This window comes from Grus americana, chromosome 5, assembly GCF_028858705.1.
Source record: "Grus americana isolate bGruAme1 chromosome 5, bGruAme1.mat, whole genome shotgun sequence".
Lineage (NCBI taxonomy): Eukaryota > Metazoa > Chordata > Aves > Gruiformes > Gruidae > Grus > Grus americana.
Window position 1 is genome coordinate 53,562,519 of NC_072856.1, and position 18,835 is coordinate 53,581,353.

General features: G+C 39.7%; 1 protein-coding gene across 8 annotated transcripts in view; it reads right to left on the reverse strand.

The window, feature by feature from the left end:
• Positions 1–101: 101 nt before the first annotated feature.
• Positions 102–18,835, reverse strand: part of BTBD7 (BTB domain containing 7) — a 53,395-nt gene continuing 34,661 nt past the window's right edge. For 4 of the 8 annotated variants that reach the window (XM_054826353.1, XM_054826355.1, XM_054826352.1 and 1 more), the window contains 9 exons: positions 17,149–17,357; positions 15,701–15,776; positions 13,291–13,451; positions 12,870–13,013; positions 12,523–12,636; positions 10,844–11,033; positions 7,336–7,514; positions 6,182–6,610; positions 102–4,498 (listed from right to left, as the gene is read on the reverse strand). In XM_054826353.1, the coding sequence (XP_054682328.1) occupies positions 3,683–4,498; positions 6,182–6,610; positions 7,336–7,514; positions 10,844–11,033; positions 12,523–12,636; positions 12,870–13,013; positions 13,291–13,451; positions 15,701–15,776; positions 17,149–17,357 (2,318 nt within the window). In that variant the 3' untranslated portion in view covers positions 102–3,682. Of the gene's footprint in view, positions 4,499–6,181; positions 6,611–7,335; positions 7,515–10,843; positions 11,034–12,522; positions 12,734–12,869; positions 13,014–13,290; positions 13,452–15,700; positions 15,777–17,148; positions 17,358–18,835 lie in introns of those variants that run through there. The other 4 variants (XM_054826357.1, XM_054826356.1, XM_054826360.1 and 1 more) reach the window with 3 other exon arrangements.

Genomic DNA, 18,835 nt, shown 5'->3' on the forward strand with positions numbered 1-18,835 from the left:
TGCTCCCTGCATTTGGCAGAGCTCAGCACCACCTCTACTGTAGAAGCATATCATTATTAGAAGAAAGAACAGTGCCTCAAACAGCATGAGGATTCTTTCAAAAAAAAAAAAACAACAAAAAACAAAAAACCTCAAAAAAACCACTGAACCCAAACCCAAGAAACCCATCAGACAAACACTCGGGACATTCCAGGACCAAAAACCAAGGCTTACAAGTACAGGTGGCCACAGCCTTAATTTCAGAAATGAAACTCCTCAAGAACAGGAAAAAATACAACAAGAAACTGCCAATCAACACAGCAGTTAACACACAACTACAGTAACTCCATGGAACAACAAAACATTTCAAAGGAAGAATCTGTTTCAGGAATTAAGTTATTCATCCATATATTAAGGAAAAGAGGAGGGGGTCAGGGAAAGGGGAATAAGAAGTTTTTGCATGTTGCTCACTAAATTAAAGTATTGAGCTCTCTCCTTGAATAGGATGATGAGCATGAGTCTTCCTCATCCAAGAAAACTTAAATGTTCATACCTCTACCCTCAAGCAAGATATAGTCAGTAATGTGTTATCTCCATCAAATTTAAAGGAGGACAAGATGTTAATTTCCAGCCTAATCAGAAAGTGCTTCATGTAAACAAGGAGCTTCTGCACCAAAGTTTCAGTAGACAGAAAACAAGAAGCAGCAGCAGGTAGCACAGGTACATGTGTTCTGCGAGTGAGATGCAGTATGAACACTAGCTTCTGAATAATGCTTCCGTGAAGAATAAAGATGGGCTCCTTCCCCTCCCTCCACACATCCAGCTAAGTAGGAAATTCTATGCTGGAGTAGAAAAATACAGTTCCAGTAATTTAACAAATCCTTCTTTCCCACTTCAAATCAGCTGCCCTTAGCTGCTGTCTTCTTCCCAACTCAAAATATACAAGTGAAAATGCAGATTGTCTACATGGCCTGATTGTCTTTGTGGCCTCAGAAGGATTTGTCTTTTATTTTGCACCTACTTTTAAACACTTTATTCTCTTTTTAACACTGTTCAGCTTCTGAGACTGCAGAAGCAATTTTTTATTCTAAAATCCAGACACATCCCATTCTCCCCCCTCCCCCCAGCATTTCTCATTCTCACCAGCTTATTCCAAAGCCAAAGCATTTCATGATTTCCCTCAAGCCATAACCGCAAAACTTCTCAGTCCTCATCAGCCACATCCCCACAAATTTCAAGCTTAAAAGCTACATTTGTAGATTTCAGTCCCATCTCTGTCCAGGCACACAGTGCCACAAACTGTGGTAATTAAAACAGCTTTTTCAAAGTACATCTATCAATTTCAGGTAAAAATAAGTTATTCAGAATAGTAAGTCTTCCAAGGACAGTTATGACTTTAGTAATTAAGCTACGAACACACATATTGCAAGTGCAGTGAGTTTCAGGGTTTTGTGTGTGATGGAAGTTAATGCTCCTAGTACTGGCGAGCATGAGACCCAAGTGTCCGCTTAGAGCTATGCAGCCAGGCAGCACCGTGCTCAAATCTTCAGCAGAAACCCAGCAAACCTCAGTCCCTAACCCACAGCAGCACTGTCCCCCAACTGATAATTTAAGTGTTCTAACACCACCTTGCACTTAAGTGTTCTCCACTGCAGTCCCACAGAAATACTACCTATTGGCCACGAGGCCAGGACCACCACATGTCTCGACTGTGGTCAAAATAAACAGGTTAAAAAGGCTGACAGAAGGGAAAAAAATCCCAAACCATCTCCCCTTTCTCATGAGAGATCACCTGCACAGTTTAGCCAAGCTCCTCTTCCAATCCTACACCACACCTTCCACGGCAGGACCTTGAAAGGAATGTCTGCAGAGCTTTCACAGAAGCAGGAGACCTACAGATGTGCATGCAGGAGACATTGGTTTGAACACCCATATCTTCATTTATCTAGAAGCTATGTGGTAGTTTGGAAGTACAGTATTCCATGTATTTCAACAACATTGTGGTGTTGTTACCAAGCCTCATACGCTTTGATGAAAACAGGTAAGAATCTGCCACCAATTAAAACTAAAAGTAGAGTTGCAGAAAGATTTCTAATAGTACTAAGCATTTAGAACTGCAGGAAACAACTCAACCCCAACCTTAAAGTAGTCCTTAGGTCACACTTGCAATTGAAGTTTTCCACTACAGAGAAATTCTTCGTTATAGAAACTGCATTTAAAAACCCAAACAGGCCTTTACCAGCAATCCCTGCACCACAGTGGCATCAGATCCCTATCCTAAATGCAATGAATCTGTGGTAAAACTGCGTGGTAAGTATTAAGGATGCACTTACTAACTATAACTGTTACACCAGGTGTAACGCTTACCCCCAGCCCAGCAGCAGGGAGCCAGCCCAGACGACTATCACTCCCTCTTCAGATCACATCAATAGATGAATCTCATTTCTGTGCTTTAAAAAAGCAAAGTCAGGAAATGGAAGTGTAATGTAAGAGTGCTAAAGCTTTGCACAATTCATGGCGCTAGAGCAGTTACTCTTTAATTTTGTTCACAGAACAGTTGCAATTATGAAGTCAGCAACACTTCAGATCAGGTAAAGAACACTGAACGACATCACTAAGAGTGAAGCCCTTTTTTAATCATAGGCAGGAGAAAGCAAGGCAATGAGCAGTCACCTCAGCACCTCTGTTGGAGAGGAAACCCTCTCAAGTGGCAGGTCACCCTTCAGGCAACAGCAAAGACGCTATGCCTTATCTTCCTGACACTCCAGGATTTAGCATGAATCCTCAACTCCGGTCTTCACTTACCCCACGTACGGGTAGCTGGAAGAACAAGATATTACTATCATTTTTACAGTATTTCTAGATTTATTTCTGCATGGGCAAATGAATGATTCTAGTCTGTCTAGTAAGTGCTTCCAGGTGATCATGGAGCTCTCCATGGCCACAACTGAACCAGAAAGCAAACAGAATCATGTTGTCAGATCCCAGTGAATTTCACTGGAATTTGGACTCCTAAATATCCCCCGGACTCTTAAAAACCCAAATATAATTCTTGATAGAGGGCTTGCTATATAAGGATAAGACCAGCTGCCAGAACTTTTCCAATAAAACATTAGACTGGATTCTTGCCATACTCATAAAAATCAGGAAGATTTCAGATCTAAACAAACAAAAAATTTAACTAAAAATGTAGTATTTTGATGTGCTGTTCTTTGGAATTCCTATAGTTAAAAAATAAACGCATTGTTACTATCTCATAAGAAAATACATTTCATAATGTGCAACCCAATGCACATAGGGAATTGGCAGGTGAAAGGGAAAATGCAAAAGTATGAAAATACAGTCCTTTAAATGTGACAATAAAGTTCAACATATTAGTACAAAACTAATACACTAAAATAGATGTACAGGTGCAAAAAGCTACCAGGTTGTAGAAAAAAGGTACCAGCTTTTGTTTTTTTTTTTTTAAAAGGCTTAATTAAATTTGCTCAAAAAAATTTCCCACAAAATAAAACCAGAAGCAGCATTAAAACCAAACTGATAACATGCTGTCTCTAATAAAGCAATGTATGTACAAAAGAAGTAAGCAAAGCTGAATTTGTCTGCTGGCATGAACAAATTTGTCTGACAGAAGTCAGGCCAAAAGTTGCAAAGAATAGGATGTTTACAACTCTTAGGCACAGAGAAATAGTGGAGGTTGCTTTCATAGGGCAGATTTTTTATACAGGAAGTCTGGTTTGTTCGGAGACCTCCTTCCTCTGCTTACTGCATCTTCCCTTTCCAAATCTGCATTTCTCTGTGTTCCATGTTCCAATGGCTCATCATCTGCCAGTCTCCGACTAGGTCTCTCTTCTTGCATTTCAGAGGCGTATGCAGAGAGGGAAGGTCTGTTGGAGGTTAGCCCATAGGTTAAATCGGTTTCCATTTTTGTTCTTCCCCTGATGTGAACTGGGCCATTACCAGCATTTTCCTGGGTAGCCAATGCCAAGTCCAGTCGCTGGGGAGGTTGTTCTAAGACATCGAGGTGTACTGGCTCATTCTTTTGTCTGTGTTGATGCCCATCTTGGGAGAGCAGATATTCCCTCCTAGAGTCCTCTTGCTTTTTAGGAGATATCTGGGAAGGTAGGTAGGCTGCCTTTAAGCCACTTGGTGAAGCCTTACTGTGGCTGTACAAATCTGGGCCAAAATATATGCCTTGTGAAGGCGAAGGACTGTGCCTGTTGGGTGCTGGAGTAGAGGGTCTGCATGCAGCATTAGAAAAGTCGTAGAAGTCGGGATATTCCTGGTGATTTTCTCGAGCATCTATTTTTTGCTCTATTGCATGTTTCTTTCGAGAAGTGGGCATGTGTCTGTTCTGAATACATGAAATGTGCTGGGGTGGACCAGGCCCTACCTCCGTAACCGTCTGGCTTAATTCTGTGTCAACCGTGAGCTCTGGCAGTCTTCTGTCTTTTAAAGACATTGCTGACACACCCATTGCGATATCTGGCATCAGTTCATTTAGCAAGGGCTGAGTACACTGGAAAAGAAAAGAAATTGGTCCATGGAAACAAAGCAAAAGCTAAACACAAACTGTATCTGTAATTCAAACTGGGATTTCCCTAATCTGTCTGTGCATAGACCTACCTCAGCCTGCAAGTTTCCTACACTGTTTAAAGAACACATGTATCCTCCAACCTTCTCCTTCCTGCTAGCTTGAGACAACAACTTCTCTCCTTCATGAAGCTGTGCCACAATAATAATTCCTTCTTAAACGCATCTTGTCTTGAACATGCAGAAAGTGGCAATGTACCATTAACCTCTCAAAAGGTAAGCCTGCTTTAAGCCACTTGCTACAATCAAACTAAACAAGGTACTGAGTGCAGAACTTGACAAACAGTTGGTTACAGCACAGAGTTCTAGCACAGGGAAGCCACAAGACATGTATTTCATCACTACAGATGCAACCCTTCTGCTTGCATTTCATATTTTAAAGTTAACTGCAGGCACAAGTGCATGTAAGCACAACAGCTTCAGGGCTTGGGGGAGAACATCAGTCACAGGGCTGACTAGACCCAAAAAGCACACGGAAGCTGTTGCATGGCATTGTTCTTGCCTACTCCTATAAGCGGTCCTGGAATGAGACAAGCGTATTACACAGTCTTCCAGACAGAAGGGTTAAAATTTCAACTTTTATTTATCATTTCTAATAAAAGCAATTTTAGTAATCACGGATTACTGGTAACTGATTACCAGAAATACAGAACAAAAATATTGCCCACATTAGGTCTATGCTTCTCCTTGCATTTTTTTTTTTATTAGAAACACTGTAGCAGAAACATTTCTAATGTTAAAAAGATCACTAGATGGTTTCCTTAGTGAAGGCAGCATTGATCAAGAGAGATAGGCTACAAAACCCACCCTTGAACAAGCAATGGCAAACAATTCTGATTTTAAATATTTTAACCTAAAATATAAGGAGTGCAATAGATTTAGGACAATGGCTAAAGGAAAAAAGATATTAAAACCCCATGTTTCCATTCAGAACTCCAGATCAAATCTGTATCTAAAGAGCAGGTTTTCAGTATGACATAACTATGCACTGAAACAGTTTTTACACTGCAGAAACAAGTTACCAAATTCTTTATTTAGCATTTCATTTACTTCACAAAGCTATGTCTTTGTCCAGTATGTTATAGATCATTGTTTTCATTGCATTATATTGTACGTAGTTCAGCAACTATAACGATTGTCTTTGCTGTAACAAATCCTTTTGTATTTGCAATTCGCAATTTCTGCTTGCCTACTCATTTTAAAGTTTTTTTCATAGCTGTAAGGCCTTCACATTCTCCACAGGTTCCCTTTATACACATCTGTTTACTTCAGGACTACTTAACCTGTGAATAGCCAAAATATCACTATTTCTTCCTGTGAATTATAGCATGCAGTCCACTACTGAAGTTGACCTATGCTTTGTTTTCATGTAGAGCAAAGTGTATTATTTCAGAAGATTCATGAGTCCCACCTGCCCCTCCATTCTTCCAAGGATCAGGACATGCCTTTGGGATGCAAAATGCTGGCCTCCAGTTTGGTAGAAAATTTTTCTCCTAACCAAGGTGCTCTTTTATTTAACAAAGCCAAGCTACTTCATACCCCAGCTCCTCTCTAACAGCTACTTTGAGTGGCCAGAGATAGGGAGAAGAAGAGAAATCACAATACTTACTACTTGCTTCTCAGCTGCCAACACTGCTGCCGCTGCAGCCACTGTTTGTCTTCCCAGACCTGTAGTGTTAGTGCAATCAGGAGGTGCTGCTTTAACACTGGGCAAGTAGACGGGTGGTGCAGCTTTGGGAGCCGTTCGGGAGTGGAATAGTGAGTGATTACACGGGTAAGAAAAGGAACGAGAGGGATGTTGACTTGGCACCCTTTGTTTCCAGCCCACTTTGAACTGGTTATGAATAGGAGTTGCTGGTGGGTGATATGGAGGTGGAGGAGGGGGCAATGGTGGATGAAAGGCCACAAAAGAGTCCAGTTCTGTAAACATGGTTTCTGCAGTGGGAGTGCTGTTAACGCGACACCGTCCAGACTGTCTCATTGTCAGGAGTGGGCTTTCGTCCCCAAACCGCTCATCAGGAAAGAATTTGTGAGGATTCTGTGAAGGAAAAAACCCCAGCATGTAACAAAAATGGAAATAATCTAGAAAAATCTCCTAAACTAACATGCATTGGAACTAGAAATCTGCTAATACTGCAGTAGACTAGTTGTGCCACCTAAAACCTCAGCAACACTCAAGGCAATTACAGCTACCACGGAATAAAGATTTTTTTTTTTAAACAAACAAAAAACCCAAAAAACAAGAGAAGCAGTATCAGATTCACTGTGTGAATAACATGGCCAACAATCGCATTTGCTTTAACAGCAGCGTACAAACAGAAGCAGGATTTCCAACTTCCCAGTCCTGATATGTACTATACATATCTACTGTATTAATTTGGACTTTCTCCTCTCCTATTCACAAATACATCATAATCTAGATTTCTAGTTATAGTTTGACTATTCTCATCAACTGCCTCTTCAGCAAATTTTTTTTGTACCCAAAAATTTGTGGCAATAAAAGCACCCTGAATTGCAACAGCTCTTGAGAAAAATATTTACACCTTGCACTTACACATTTATAAAATCACATACATCAAATGCAACAGTCTCACTGTAATTTGCACTTCTACAGTTCTGAAGTTATCCAAGCATTTAAGAGGATTTTTGCACCTGCGTGTGCACACACAAAGCAGTTCTCCTATTGCAGATTATGCATTCAAGTCAATTCATAAACAGAACAGAATCAAAGCATTTGTGGTTGTATACAGCAATCTTTCATACCTGCAAAAGTTCAGCAGCAGCATCAGAAAGTCCAAATTCCCGCAGCACACGAATCTGAATCTCATAACTGACTGTGGCACCTTCTCCACAATTGAGAGCATACGCTCTTTGTACCTGCTCAGTATGGCGCAGCTCCTGCAGCCGTTTGATCATCTCTTTTACAATGAGGAGATTGGGAACTGGAGGGATAAGAAGAGAATGAAAATGGGATAATAGAGATTACTTTTTGAACTGTGAGATAATAAGTTCGATTGCAATGGTTAGATTTAATTCTGAAGGGAAAAAAAAAATCTAATGACAGGCTGAGTTGACTTTTTTTTAAAGAAGCATTCTGCCAAGAACAGTTCGACTTAGACACGTTCCTTGAAGCATCATTAAGGCACATGGGATAACACACAAATAAAAGTGGTAAAGACACCATTTTTCCAGCTTCTGCTAGAGTGAGCCACAAATACAGCCTTCTGTTAAACCCCTCATGGTGCAGGAATTTTGATTTGAGGTGGGGGCAGGGTATCTTAAATAACTACTGAATGTTCCCTCATGAATTCTACAGGCCAAGAATTCATTGATTTTTTTTGGCATACACTTCATACTTCTAGTAGGATTCTATAATCACAAGACCATAATTCCAGTATGTAACTACAGAAAGAGCATTCTAAAAAATTACACAAACTGTAAGCCAACATAAACCTGTTAAAATTATGTTGTTTTATGCAGCCATATTGAAATAATTTTTAAAAACTCTTCCAAAAGGAAATCATGTATAATTTGGGGTATTTATCCTGTTGCAAAACGTTCTCATGCCACTTCTTGCTGCTGTTTGATGAGGAATGATATTTCTCTGTGGTCTTTCTGTCCTCAGGAAAACGTACATATCACAACAGAAGACAAATCCAGATCTCTGAATACGTAAGTCCTGATGTCTGATCCTTTACCAGCTTTGCAAGCGCTATATATTACCATGACCAGATGTCCATAATGAAAGCTCATAAAAATTAAATGGATCAGACAGCAAGAACAGCGTGAAAAGACATTTATATTACAGAGAAGGAAAAAACCCAACACCACGCAACTACAACTGGTCCCAATTTCACAAAGTTTACAGAGGCACATGAAGGGTAAGCATAAGTAGTGCAGTTCCTATGCTCTGTAGTGCTTTGGGATGGATTCCTGTACAAGTTATAGGTTTGCCACATGCCTGAATCTCCTCAAATTAATTGGGCTCCATCTACCCTTCCTAGCACAAGGCACTGGCAAAACAATCAATTCTTTTGCTTAATTACACAACTAAGCAAAGCAGGCAGTTACCAGGACAATGCCTGTGCTCCAAGTACTAACCAGGCTCTGAGCTCGTATCCATGCTCAAATCCAAGGGCTGCCAATAATTCCTACGTATTAAATTGCACAGAATCAAGACGTAGTGGAGTTTCAGATTGGTCAAGATGTCTCATGTTTGCCAACAGAGCCAGATTTTTTCAGAACGTGACAACCTTTACAAAACATTAGAGACCTTTGAGAACCTGTTTCCTTTCTCAACGTCTCTGGAAACTAAGATCAAGCAAAGTGTTATCAAAGTCACATCTTATGACGAAATACTTCACATTCAATTCATGGTGAGTATATTTATGCTTTTCAGGGGTGGGGGGGTGTGTGTGTGTGAAAGTCTGAGTACTGTAATGTACTGCTGAGATGCCACAGCTGTAAGTTTCTAAACAAACAATTAGTACTTTTATCAAATTACAGAAGTTTTCAAAAGCTCTTTTTAGGCTTTATCATGTCTTTCTGAATCACAAGATAAAACAGACCAACCTTCCTAGAAAACTTACTGCAGTGTAAGTCTAAACAGTGTTTCAAATCTTCTAACACCTCAACCTAAATTCTCTTGCAGCAATTTAAACCCATTATTTTTATCCTATAAGACTAGTTTATCTACTGCCTCTCAACATAGTTGACTGAAGGGAGACATAACTGATGTATAAAGAGCTTATAAAGTGGGGAATGGGGAGCAGGTGGAGGGAGGAAGATGACTATTTTCTTGATGGCATGTCATCTTCATTGCTTTTGTACAGACTCCCAAACTGATCCATATCTACTGAAATGTCATACTTCGATCTAAAAATGGATACCAAAAGTTTATGCAAGTTTAACGAAAGACCGCATAAGCTCGTGGATTAAGAGTAATTTTAAATTACTAACTACACAGAAACACCATCCACCATTAAGACATTTCTGAGCTGCAAATGGTTGAAGAGTGCACAGCATTTTACAGGGAATTCTCTTACGTGCTTTTTCTGCTACACCTTCCTTATGCACTTGCTCCTGGTGACTGCCAGAATAAGGATCCTAGGCTGGACAGACAAATCCTTGACCTGACCCAGTATGGCCATTTAAAGGACTAAAACACAATGCTCTATCCAAGACCAAATTACTTCATATGTCTTGTGGCATGTTTGTATTATTTGTATTTTAGCATGATGTCTGCTCTTTATGGAATTGTACAATGTTGACTTCCAGGATTTTCTCCACAGACCTTCCCTCAGCCATCCTGTATACACACAGCTGGCTACACCTACATAAGCACAGTGTTTCCCGCCTTCTTCACTGAATTTAAATTTAATCTTGGTCATTTAGCAATCTAGTCCCACCCTCCAAAACATCCACTGACCTTCCCAACTGCAAGTTTTGCCAGTGTATTCTCTCTGCACACTGAGTATTAATGGGTTGGGGAAAGGTGGGAAGAGCCAGATGTTTCGGGAATCCCACCAGATGCTTCGGGAATCCCACCAGATGGGTTCTTCTAGTACACCAGAAGGTCAAATCCATAAGTGACAAAATATATTACAGCAGTTTTATAACTATATTTCCCTGACTTGCCTATGGGGAATGTCACACCAAGTATCCTGAGGTCAAGAGAGGCCGTACCTACTTCCACTTACAAAAAACTTACTCTACCACATAAGGATTGAAGATGGTTTGACTTTAAAGCCAAAGTGGATTTGGTAAACTGGAAAAAGTGTATTTTGAGTGCCTACTTCCCATATTTTTCTGGCAAACTGAGTTAAGCTGACTGCCCCTACAAATTATATTCCCCTGCTTTTTGTTTTTAAAAGAACTATTTGGCCATTTTCCAGCCTTCTGGTTCTTACCCATCTTGGATGGTTGGTTGTAGAAAACTGAAAACAACTCAAGAACAGAGTGCCAGGCTCCAGCAAGTATTCTACAGTGAGTTTAACCAGTCCACGGTTTTTCAAATTGCTCAGCTGAGGCAGGTTAAAATACTACCCCTCTAGTAGCTTACTACTTACTATGCCATCCAAAAATAGTTAATGTCTTCAGAGCAGACCAAAGCAAAAGGGACTACCGCTGGGTGGGAAGAAGCCCAAATGGTGCAGTATTACTCCCTGAGGAAATCATAATATTGAATAATTCACAGTCACTCTCCCCAGCCCCAAGCCCCCATCCACTCTCACGACAGCAATCGGCATGGTGAGTGATCTAACAGCCTTACCTGGGATCTCATTGGCTATAACTGAAGGAGGACTGGACTGGTTAGTGCTAACTTGCTGGTGGGTAATCATATGACAGCACTGCGGAACTGCGTTGTTTACCATGTAAAGGGTGTCGGGCACATTGGACATTCGGACCATCCGCAAACGAACAAGATCGGTTTGCTCCACCATCATCTCATCCAGTACTGACTGCAACGACAGCCACAGAGCCCTCATGAAGGCACTGCACACACATACCCACCGTGACCTGCTGCAAACGCAGTCCTGAGGCCACAAGTCTAGCAATGTCTGAACCGCAACTTTTCCAGGTCCCAAGCAGTATTTGGCTTTTCCACAGCATTTTCTATTCCATTTTCCAGTCATGATCAGAGCTGAGTTTTGGAGCTAAGAGCAGGCAGGTGAATAAAGTTTGGGAAGGTTGCTTTTTATTTTGTACCTATCAGATTAGAAGTAACCTTCTTGAGGCCAGACCTTCCGGACTTGGACAATTACTGCCTATAGATCTCAGCTCTGTGCCACTGATTAGAAGGCACTAGTCTGAAAAATGAAACGTTTCCCTCAGATGTCTTAAAGACTAGAAAGGGATTTATGCATACCCTTTTACAATTCTCATTTAATGTTAAATAGATTTATTTCCAAAAATGGGAGTCTAACAGAAGAGTAAAAAAATCAGAAATCACTGATCCACAATTTTTACATTTCACAATAATTACACTATGAATAGGAGTATAGTTACCAGATAAGAAGTATGAGTCCTCCCTCTAAGGTTAAACAGCTAATGATGCTTTTAAAAATATTAACAGCATAATATGAAACTAAGAAACAAGTTGGATTCCTGATAGGGGAAAAAAATTTAGAATGCACTTTTTACTTTAAGATTATACTAAAGCACTCCCATACTGTATACCTGAAAACTAATAGAGTCAAAAGTTTTTAATCACATGTTCTTTAAAACATTTTTGTTAGTTTTAACAATCCAAAATACAAAGATAAGATTTTAACTGGCTAGTCTTCCTTTACTGCTTTAGTGACACCTGGTGCTCTCTAGCCTTTGTGCCCAAAATGCAAAGCAGTTTTATGTCTCCCTTCCCCTCAAAAAGGGAGTCAACAACAACTCACACCCACAGAAAATATTTTCTTTATTAGGCACAGGGCAAAAGCTCTGAATTCACCAGAGCAGCAGTTAGAGTTTGTAGGTGATGTGGATGTGCATAGCTTCACCTAATCCTCTTGTTTTGCACTGCTAGGACTCATGAGCTCTTAAGTCAGAGCTGCCTTAAGTGGTGGTATTAGTTAGCAACCTACAAAGGTCCCATTCTGTCAAACAGAACATGGCATGTTTCTGCCCCACACAGAGCCATCTCCACCAGCCAAACATCACCAAAGATGCTACAAGATCTTCAGTTTGACAGTCCTCATGCAAGATATTAAATAGGGAAGCTACTGCTTGAGCAGGACACAAAGGACTTGAGTCAAATTGGACACAAGATATTTATTCCATTTTGCGGAGGATCGAAATAATTTTGGATATGTTCTGATTCAAACAAGAAGATGAAACAGAGTCCTCTGCCGAGTGGAATAGTAGTTCTCCACCCAGCTCTGGTGGGAGCTGGGGAGCCTGAAAGACTTGGCACCAAAGTTGCTGACTAGCTGCAAACTGGGACTCTCAGGCTCTCACCTTGCCATCCGCCTGCCAGGAGGACTGCCGAGGAGCTGGGCCGGCAAACTGGCTGGAAACCAGGGAGGTTTCCCTCAGAACGCTGCTTTGTTTCCGGTGGAATTTCATCAAGATCTGTCTCACAAACATTTCAATTTCGACAAAAAAAAATTTTGTTGAAATTTTTCTGACCAGCTCTAGAGACTTGAGCCTGATGATCAATCTTGTAAGTCTTGTTAAATTGAAAATGTTAGTATTTTAGGCCAGTACATGCAAAGAGAGACAAAACATACCAAAAACTTTCCCTGCTTACAGAACCCCCGATGACTCCAATTTAACAGTAGTCAAGTGTTATTAATGATTCTTACCTTAGCCTCCTCCACATACGGCGAGAACAGTCTTGGCCGCACATATATTCCAGCATTTTTTTGCCGCAGCCAGGCATTTGACTTTCCACCTTCCGATGTTGGTAGCATGTCTGAAGGAGGAGTACTAATCAGGCCTCTCTTCATCTTTAAGAAGCAAAAAAGTTTTATGTTTTTTTTTTTAAATATAAACATAGGAAAAACTTGAAAGAAATGCATTTCTTACACTGAATCCTTATGCCACTGATTTTTCTTTAGCCTTCTAATAGAGAACAGAAAATTTAACTAGAAAGTTATACATGTATTACTCAGTGATAACATTTTAAGAGCTAATCCTTAAAAAAACCCCACTCCACCCTGAACATTGTAGAATCTGAAGTACAAAGAACCTAGAGATAGTATTTGTATGAGACTACCAACTTACTGCATCACTCAGTACTTCACTATTCATGGGTAAGATGTGCTCAATGCGGACAAAAGGTAAAAGTGGAGACAGGATCTCTCTCAGCTCCTCAATGTCAAGATCTCTCCTCTTCACACCTCTTTTGTTCACACTGTGAGCAGTACCACTGAGTAAATTAGGCTCTGTGGGAAGGAACAAGAAATACTAAGTTTACATCAAAAAGTTTAAATAGGAAAGCAGGAGTTACAGGGCTTATAGGAAGTTATAAAAAAGGAAAGCACTGTTAATTTAGAATTAGAATTTTCTTATCAGCATTGTTCCACAGAAATTACTTCATGCCTTAAAGTCTGATATGAAGCATCCATAGAGACAGGTTCAGTTTATATGAGCATGGGTCATTTACACAGCTGTCGGTTTCAAAGCATAAGCCAGGGAAAAAATAGAAAAATAGTGTTTGAGGCAAACCTTTAAAAAGCTCTACCAAGAGCTATGCTACAAAAACATTTGTACCTCCCTGCCAGCAATTCCCCCGATGACTGTCCTGCAGCTCCTCTCCCTTTCCCCAGCAGTTTTCAGAGACTGATTTTCTACAAATTAATGTCTAAAGAGGGGTCCACTGGGATAAATTATTCTAGCTTCCTTGTGTAACCCACCCTAGTAACAACTGCGTCAAGCCGAAACTGCTCCCTTGGTCACAGGATACCCACAAATAGGTATGTTCCTAGATATTGCAAGATGACAATGTATGCCACAGGTCATTCTCCCTCCCCAGTTAAATACCTTCACTAGTATTTTAGGTGTTGTGCCTAACCTGAATTTGACTACCTCCACTCTTTGAGGAAACTTGTTAAACAAACCATCCTCCCGTCAGTACAGGCAGCTCAAGTTTTGATCACAGCCCATTACAATTTCTAATGCTCTCTGGCATTTGATTGACACCACCACATCTGCAGAGCTGCAAAACCAGGAGCATCACTGAGGAATTTAGACCAAGTTACTAGACTAGGTTTGGCCCTAATCTGATAGAATTTGGTGTAGCTCTTACTTCCGCTTTTGCTTATCATATTATCTAATGATCCCAGGAAACAGAAGTGAGCCATTTACTTAATGAACACCACAGACCAGGAAGCTGCACAGTTACTCCAAATGAGCAGCTTCTTCCCAGTCCAGGTCTGTTACAGTTTAACTGGCTCCATGACAATGTGCCTTAAGACAAACACTTAGAAAAATCTTGTTTTGAGAACAGAAGGTTAATACTTACTCAGGTCACTAAAAACACATATTTTAACTGACTTTTTGTTGCACTTCATACATGTCCATGACAAAGCAGCTGTATTGCAAGTAATAAAAGTGGATTTCAAACACATGGCCAGCCCTCTAAAGACAGCAGCCACACCAGCACTGCTGTTTTCACACAGGCAAGTTCTTCCTTTTCTGTTCCTCTCTTTGCACTATCTGATTGACGCTTCATGGTGGGGATGAACTACAAGCTACTTGCATTTGTTATTTGGGAAATATATATTTAACCTACTTCCCACCTCTAACACATGTGAGATTGCCCTTGAAGTTACCACTGTAGCAATAATATGCATCTGAGCTAATAGAAATACATTTACATCTAATTTAGGAAAAACACTGATGCCATTTGATGGCTTGTTACTCACTACCACAGATTTCTGTGGGAGAAACATAGTCAAACAGAAGTGAAAGGTTGACACAGTAAACTAAGAATAAGACTACTGTGAAAAGCGTGCATGATCACACAAGAGTAAAACATGCTGCAGGGTTTTTGGTTTTTTTTTCTTTGATGAATTAGTTACAAGAAAAATAATTCTGAGACAAGAGGAAATCAACCAGACTTAAAAAAAAAATCAGATAGTCATAGAGGTTGAAAGGACCTCTAGAAGTTTGGTCCTGCCACAACCACTGCCCTCTCCCCACACCTCCCCAGGCAAGGTAGAGCAGGTTGTCCACAACTGTGTCCAGCTGGGTTTTGAACACCTCCAAGGATGGATATGCCATAACTACTCTGGGCAACCTGTTCCAAGTGTCTGGCCATCTTCCGTTTAAACACAGGAAACAATTTCCTGCATTTCAGTTAATGCTTCATTGCTTCTCATCCTGTCCTGGGTGCCAAGAGAAGAGCGTAGCTCTTTTCTTTCCTTCCTATCATTAGATGGTTATAGACTTTGCCAAGATCACCCCTAAGCCTCTTCTTCTTGAGGCTAAACAATCCCAGATCCCTCAGAATGTCTACGTTCATTTTTTAAGGGAACAAAAGCTTTAAAAGAAAAAGTGCATTTGTTTAGTTTTGACCGTACTATGAACGAAGTAGATTACATTTCCATAAGTTACAATTTACCACAAAAAAGAACTTCCATACATTTTGGCTTATTTGGTATAAGTACTGTGTGGTTTAAAGGATCCTTACCTCGATCTGCGATTCTCTTCATCAACTGGTGTTCTCCCCATTTAATCAGATATTTAAGAATATCTTGTTCACTTGCCTGGTAGAAAGTCAACAATCCATATATGCTTAGTTTAATGTCACGCACACACACAAAATTCGCATACACAGGTCTTCTACAGATACAAAGAAACACAACTGTACCAAGAGCAGAGTAAGTATTTGTACTTTATGATCTGCTATACCACTTCCTCCAAGTATTTTAAGGTGGTGCTACTGGTATATCACCACCATGATTTCTAGATTTGTGTCACTTATTGAATCCTTAGGAAGAAGAAAAAAAATTTTTTACAGAAGGATAGGTTTTGTCTAGCATGAAAACTTACAGGTATTAAATTTGAATGATTAAAGTTAATTAAAAGGGGCAGTTCTAACACTGGGTGTTTGGATCTCTTGTTTAACATTACAAATTCAGCAACTGCACAGCCTGGAAAGCTATGAAGACAATCAAACCAACTAAATTACAATCTAGGTGCAGAGAAAGATTTTCAGTAATACTATAAACAAAACAACTTTGCTTTGTTCATACTTATATACATGTGCTAACTGCTCAACATTCTTAAAGGAGATGTACCAAAAAATTTAAATTTATCTATGTAATTTCTTAACAATTAGGGTAGGAAGTTTAGTCATAATACACACTGCCATAGAAGATCAACAGTACTGTTACTGTAATTCCTGAAATATTTAAAGTAAACAAAATATTTTTTAAAAAATACTTTAAATAATCTCTAACATTTTATACTTTAAAAAAAGGTAAGATTGTGACAGGTACAATTTTAAAAAGATCTAGTCATCTTTTAAGCTATATAATGATGACCAGCCTTTTAAAGATACCTCCCCTGAAGAGAAATGGTAGGAAAAAACCACAAGCTTTCTATTAGTCAGTATGGTTTCTTCTCCCTAAAACCACACAATCACTGAAAGTCACCAAACCCAAGAAATTCTGCAATACTCGTCAGAAAAGGTATTTTTATGTCTCCCAAGAAAATAAATTAAGCCTTCTGAATGATTACTAGTTTATTAATTCCCATTGCCCTCAACTAGGACGTACGTTGTTATAGCAAAACTACTACAACCACATAATTTTATAAAACACTTAAACTTGCAAGGCAAATGTTAGGTTCAGAAATGCTTTGTTTAAAATAATTTGCAGCTGTTTCTAAACTATTATTAGGCTTTTAAGCAATAGCATATACCACAGTTTGGGTTGTGTTAGAAGCCAAGAACGAAACATTTTTCTTAATCACTACTTCAATTTCATTTTTTATATATTATAAAAGGAATGCTTAGTGTGCATATAAACCCACTCTTGCCTACAATTTAAAATGAGCTACTCCCAGGCACTTCTGGTAGTTGTGTAACATATCCTGCTTCAAGCAGGACCAGCTGTATTCTGCATTGCAGGTTACCTGTAAATAGTCAGACTGAATAGCTGTGAGCAGGTGGTCCTTGCTCAGTTCATAGAAGACATCTGAAGTCATGACCTGGGTAAACTCCTCACAGAGGAAATGTAACGCTTGACGATGTACCCACTTGGAACCGTATGGCTGAGAGCTCCACTTCAGAATGGCAATTAAGGTGTCTAGTGAGATGCTCTCAGCAATAATATCTTCACAGCCTAGGAAACAAAAGCAAAAATCAATGATGTTGTTACAGAGGCACTTTGATCCTGATGGAATAATACATATGGCTAAATCTGTAATATTAAGGGTTTTATGATTCCCAGTGACAGTAAAAACAGAAGTGCCCTACAGACCAAGGTTGCAAATGGGGTTAAATTCTGACTAGAAGTATAATAATTTTAATTGTGGTTTAGGATTTCAACTATACAGTCATTTACCTTTTAAAAGGCACATGAAACATCTGCTGGCATGCCTGGATGAACAACTGGAAAGCTAGTTCAGCCCTACTAGAACTCTCTTTGGTTAATATACATTATCTGACTGTTTAACACATTTTAAAGTTGCAGATTTGAATTTGAGTCACTATTGTTTGCAGCAGATTAAGAGAGGCCTATAAACCGTAACAGAGATGGTATTTTCATTTGTATCACTTTGCACATGGACCCTCCCAAGACAGACCATGCAGAGGAGCAGAAACAAAAGCTGTGATATTGTTGGTACTCAGCTACTTCACAAAGGATGAGGGCAGCAAAGCATCATTTTCTGACTCACAGAGACTGCAGGAAGCAGCAGCTGGTTGCTCTAGGCTTCCACCCTGCCCTCCATACCAAGCAAGGCACAGAGGGTGCCAGGACAGAGAGCACCTCCGATGGCGAAACAGAACATGAAGCATCCAAAAGGCAGGCATTGTGACTCATGACTCTGCTACAGTTTCTTTGTACCCACTGCTGCATTGGGACTTACACTTTCACAGAGTAAATGTCTTCTTCAGAAGAGACAGGGATTATTTAAGTTTTCTGAAGTGAGATGGAATAGGTTTGTAAGAAGTGAGGGGAGACTTACTGTGTAAGGGCTGAAAACATGGGTACTTGGGGTTCCTGAGTTAAGATAGACAGTACCACAACGTTGATAACTCAAAGTCTCCAACAGTACTTTGCTGATTTTATTTGTACATCTGGTTTACATATACACAGAATACTATTTCTATTTGTACTATAAAGATAGCAATTTAAAGAAAAAATCCTATTCTAGAATTATACATTCCAGTCTCAACCCACTACCACCACAAAATTACAGCTGTGCTTATACCCATGAGAGGTCCCCAGACTGTTCAGAGCAGCATGCTTACACTGCCATTATTTTACTTTCTATACATCACCATTTTTCTCTGTTTCAAGTATATTTAAAAACTAAACTTGGACAGTTTGAGAACTGTATCTCATTACAGAGCTCTTGGACTAAGCTGAGTAAGAAAGTGTTTAGCACAGTAATCTTAGCATTTGTCAAGACAAAGATCAACGAGGCTCTTCCAACACTACATATTTTTGAACTGGCTGCATACATGTAAGACATACTAGCAGCAATTAATAGGATTAAGAGAAAAATCTTACTTTTTTTACACAAGCCAGCATACAGAATGTAAGTATTGACTCAATTTCTGTTGGAACTAATAGTGTGAAGGATAAGTTATTAG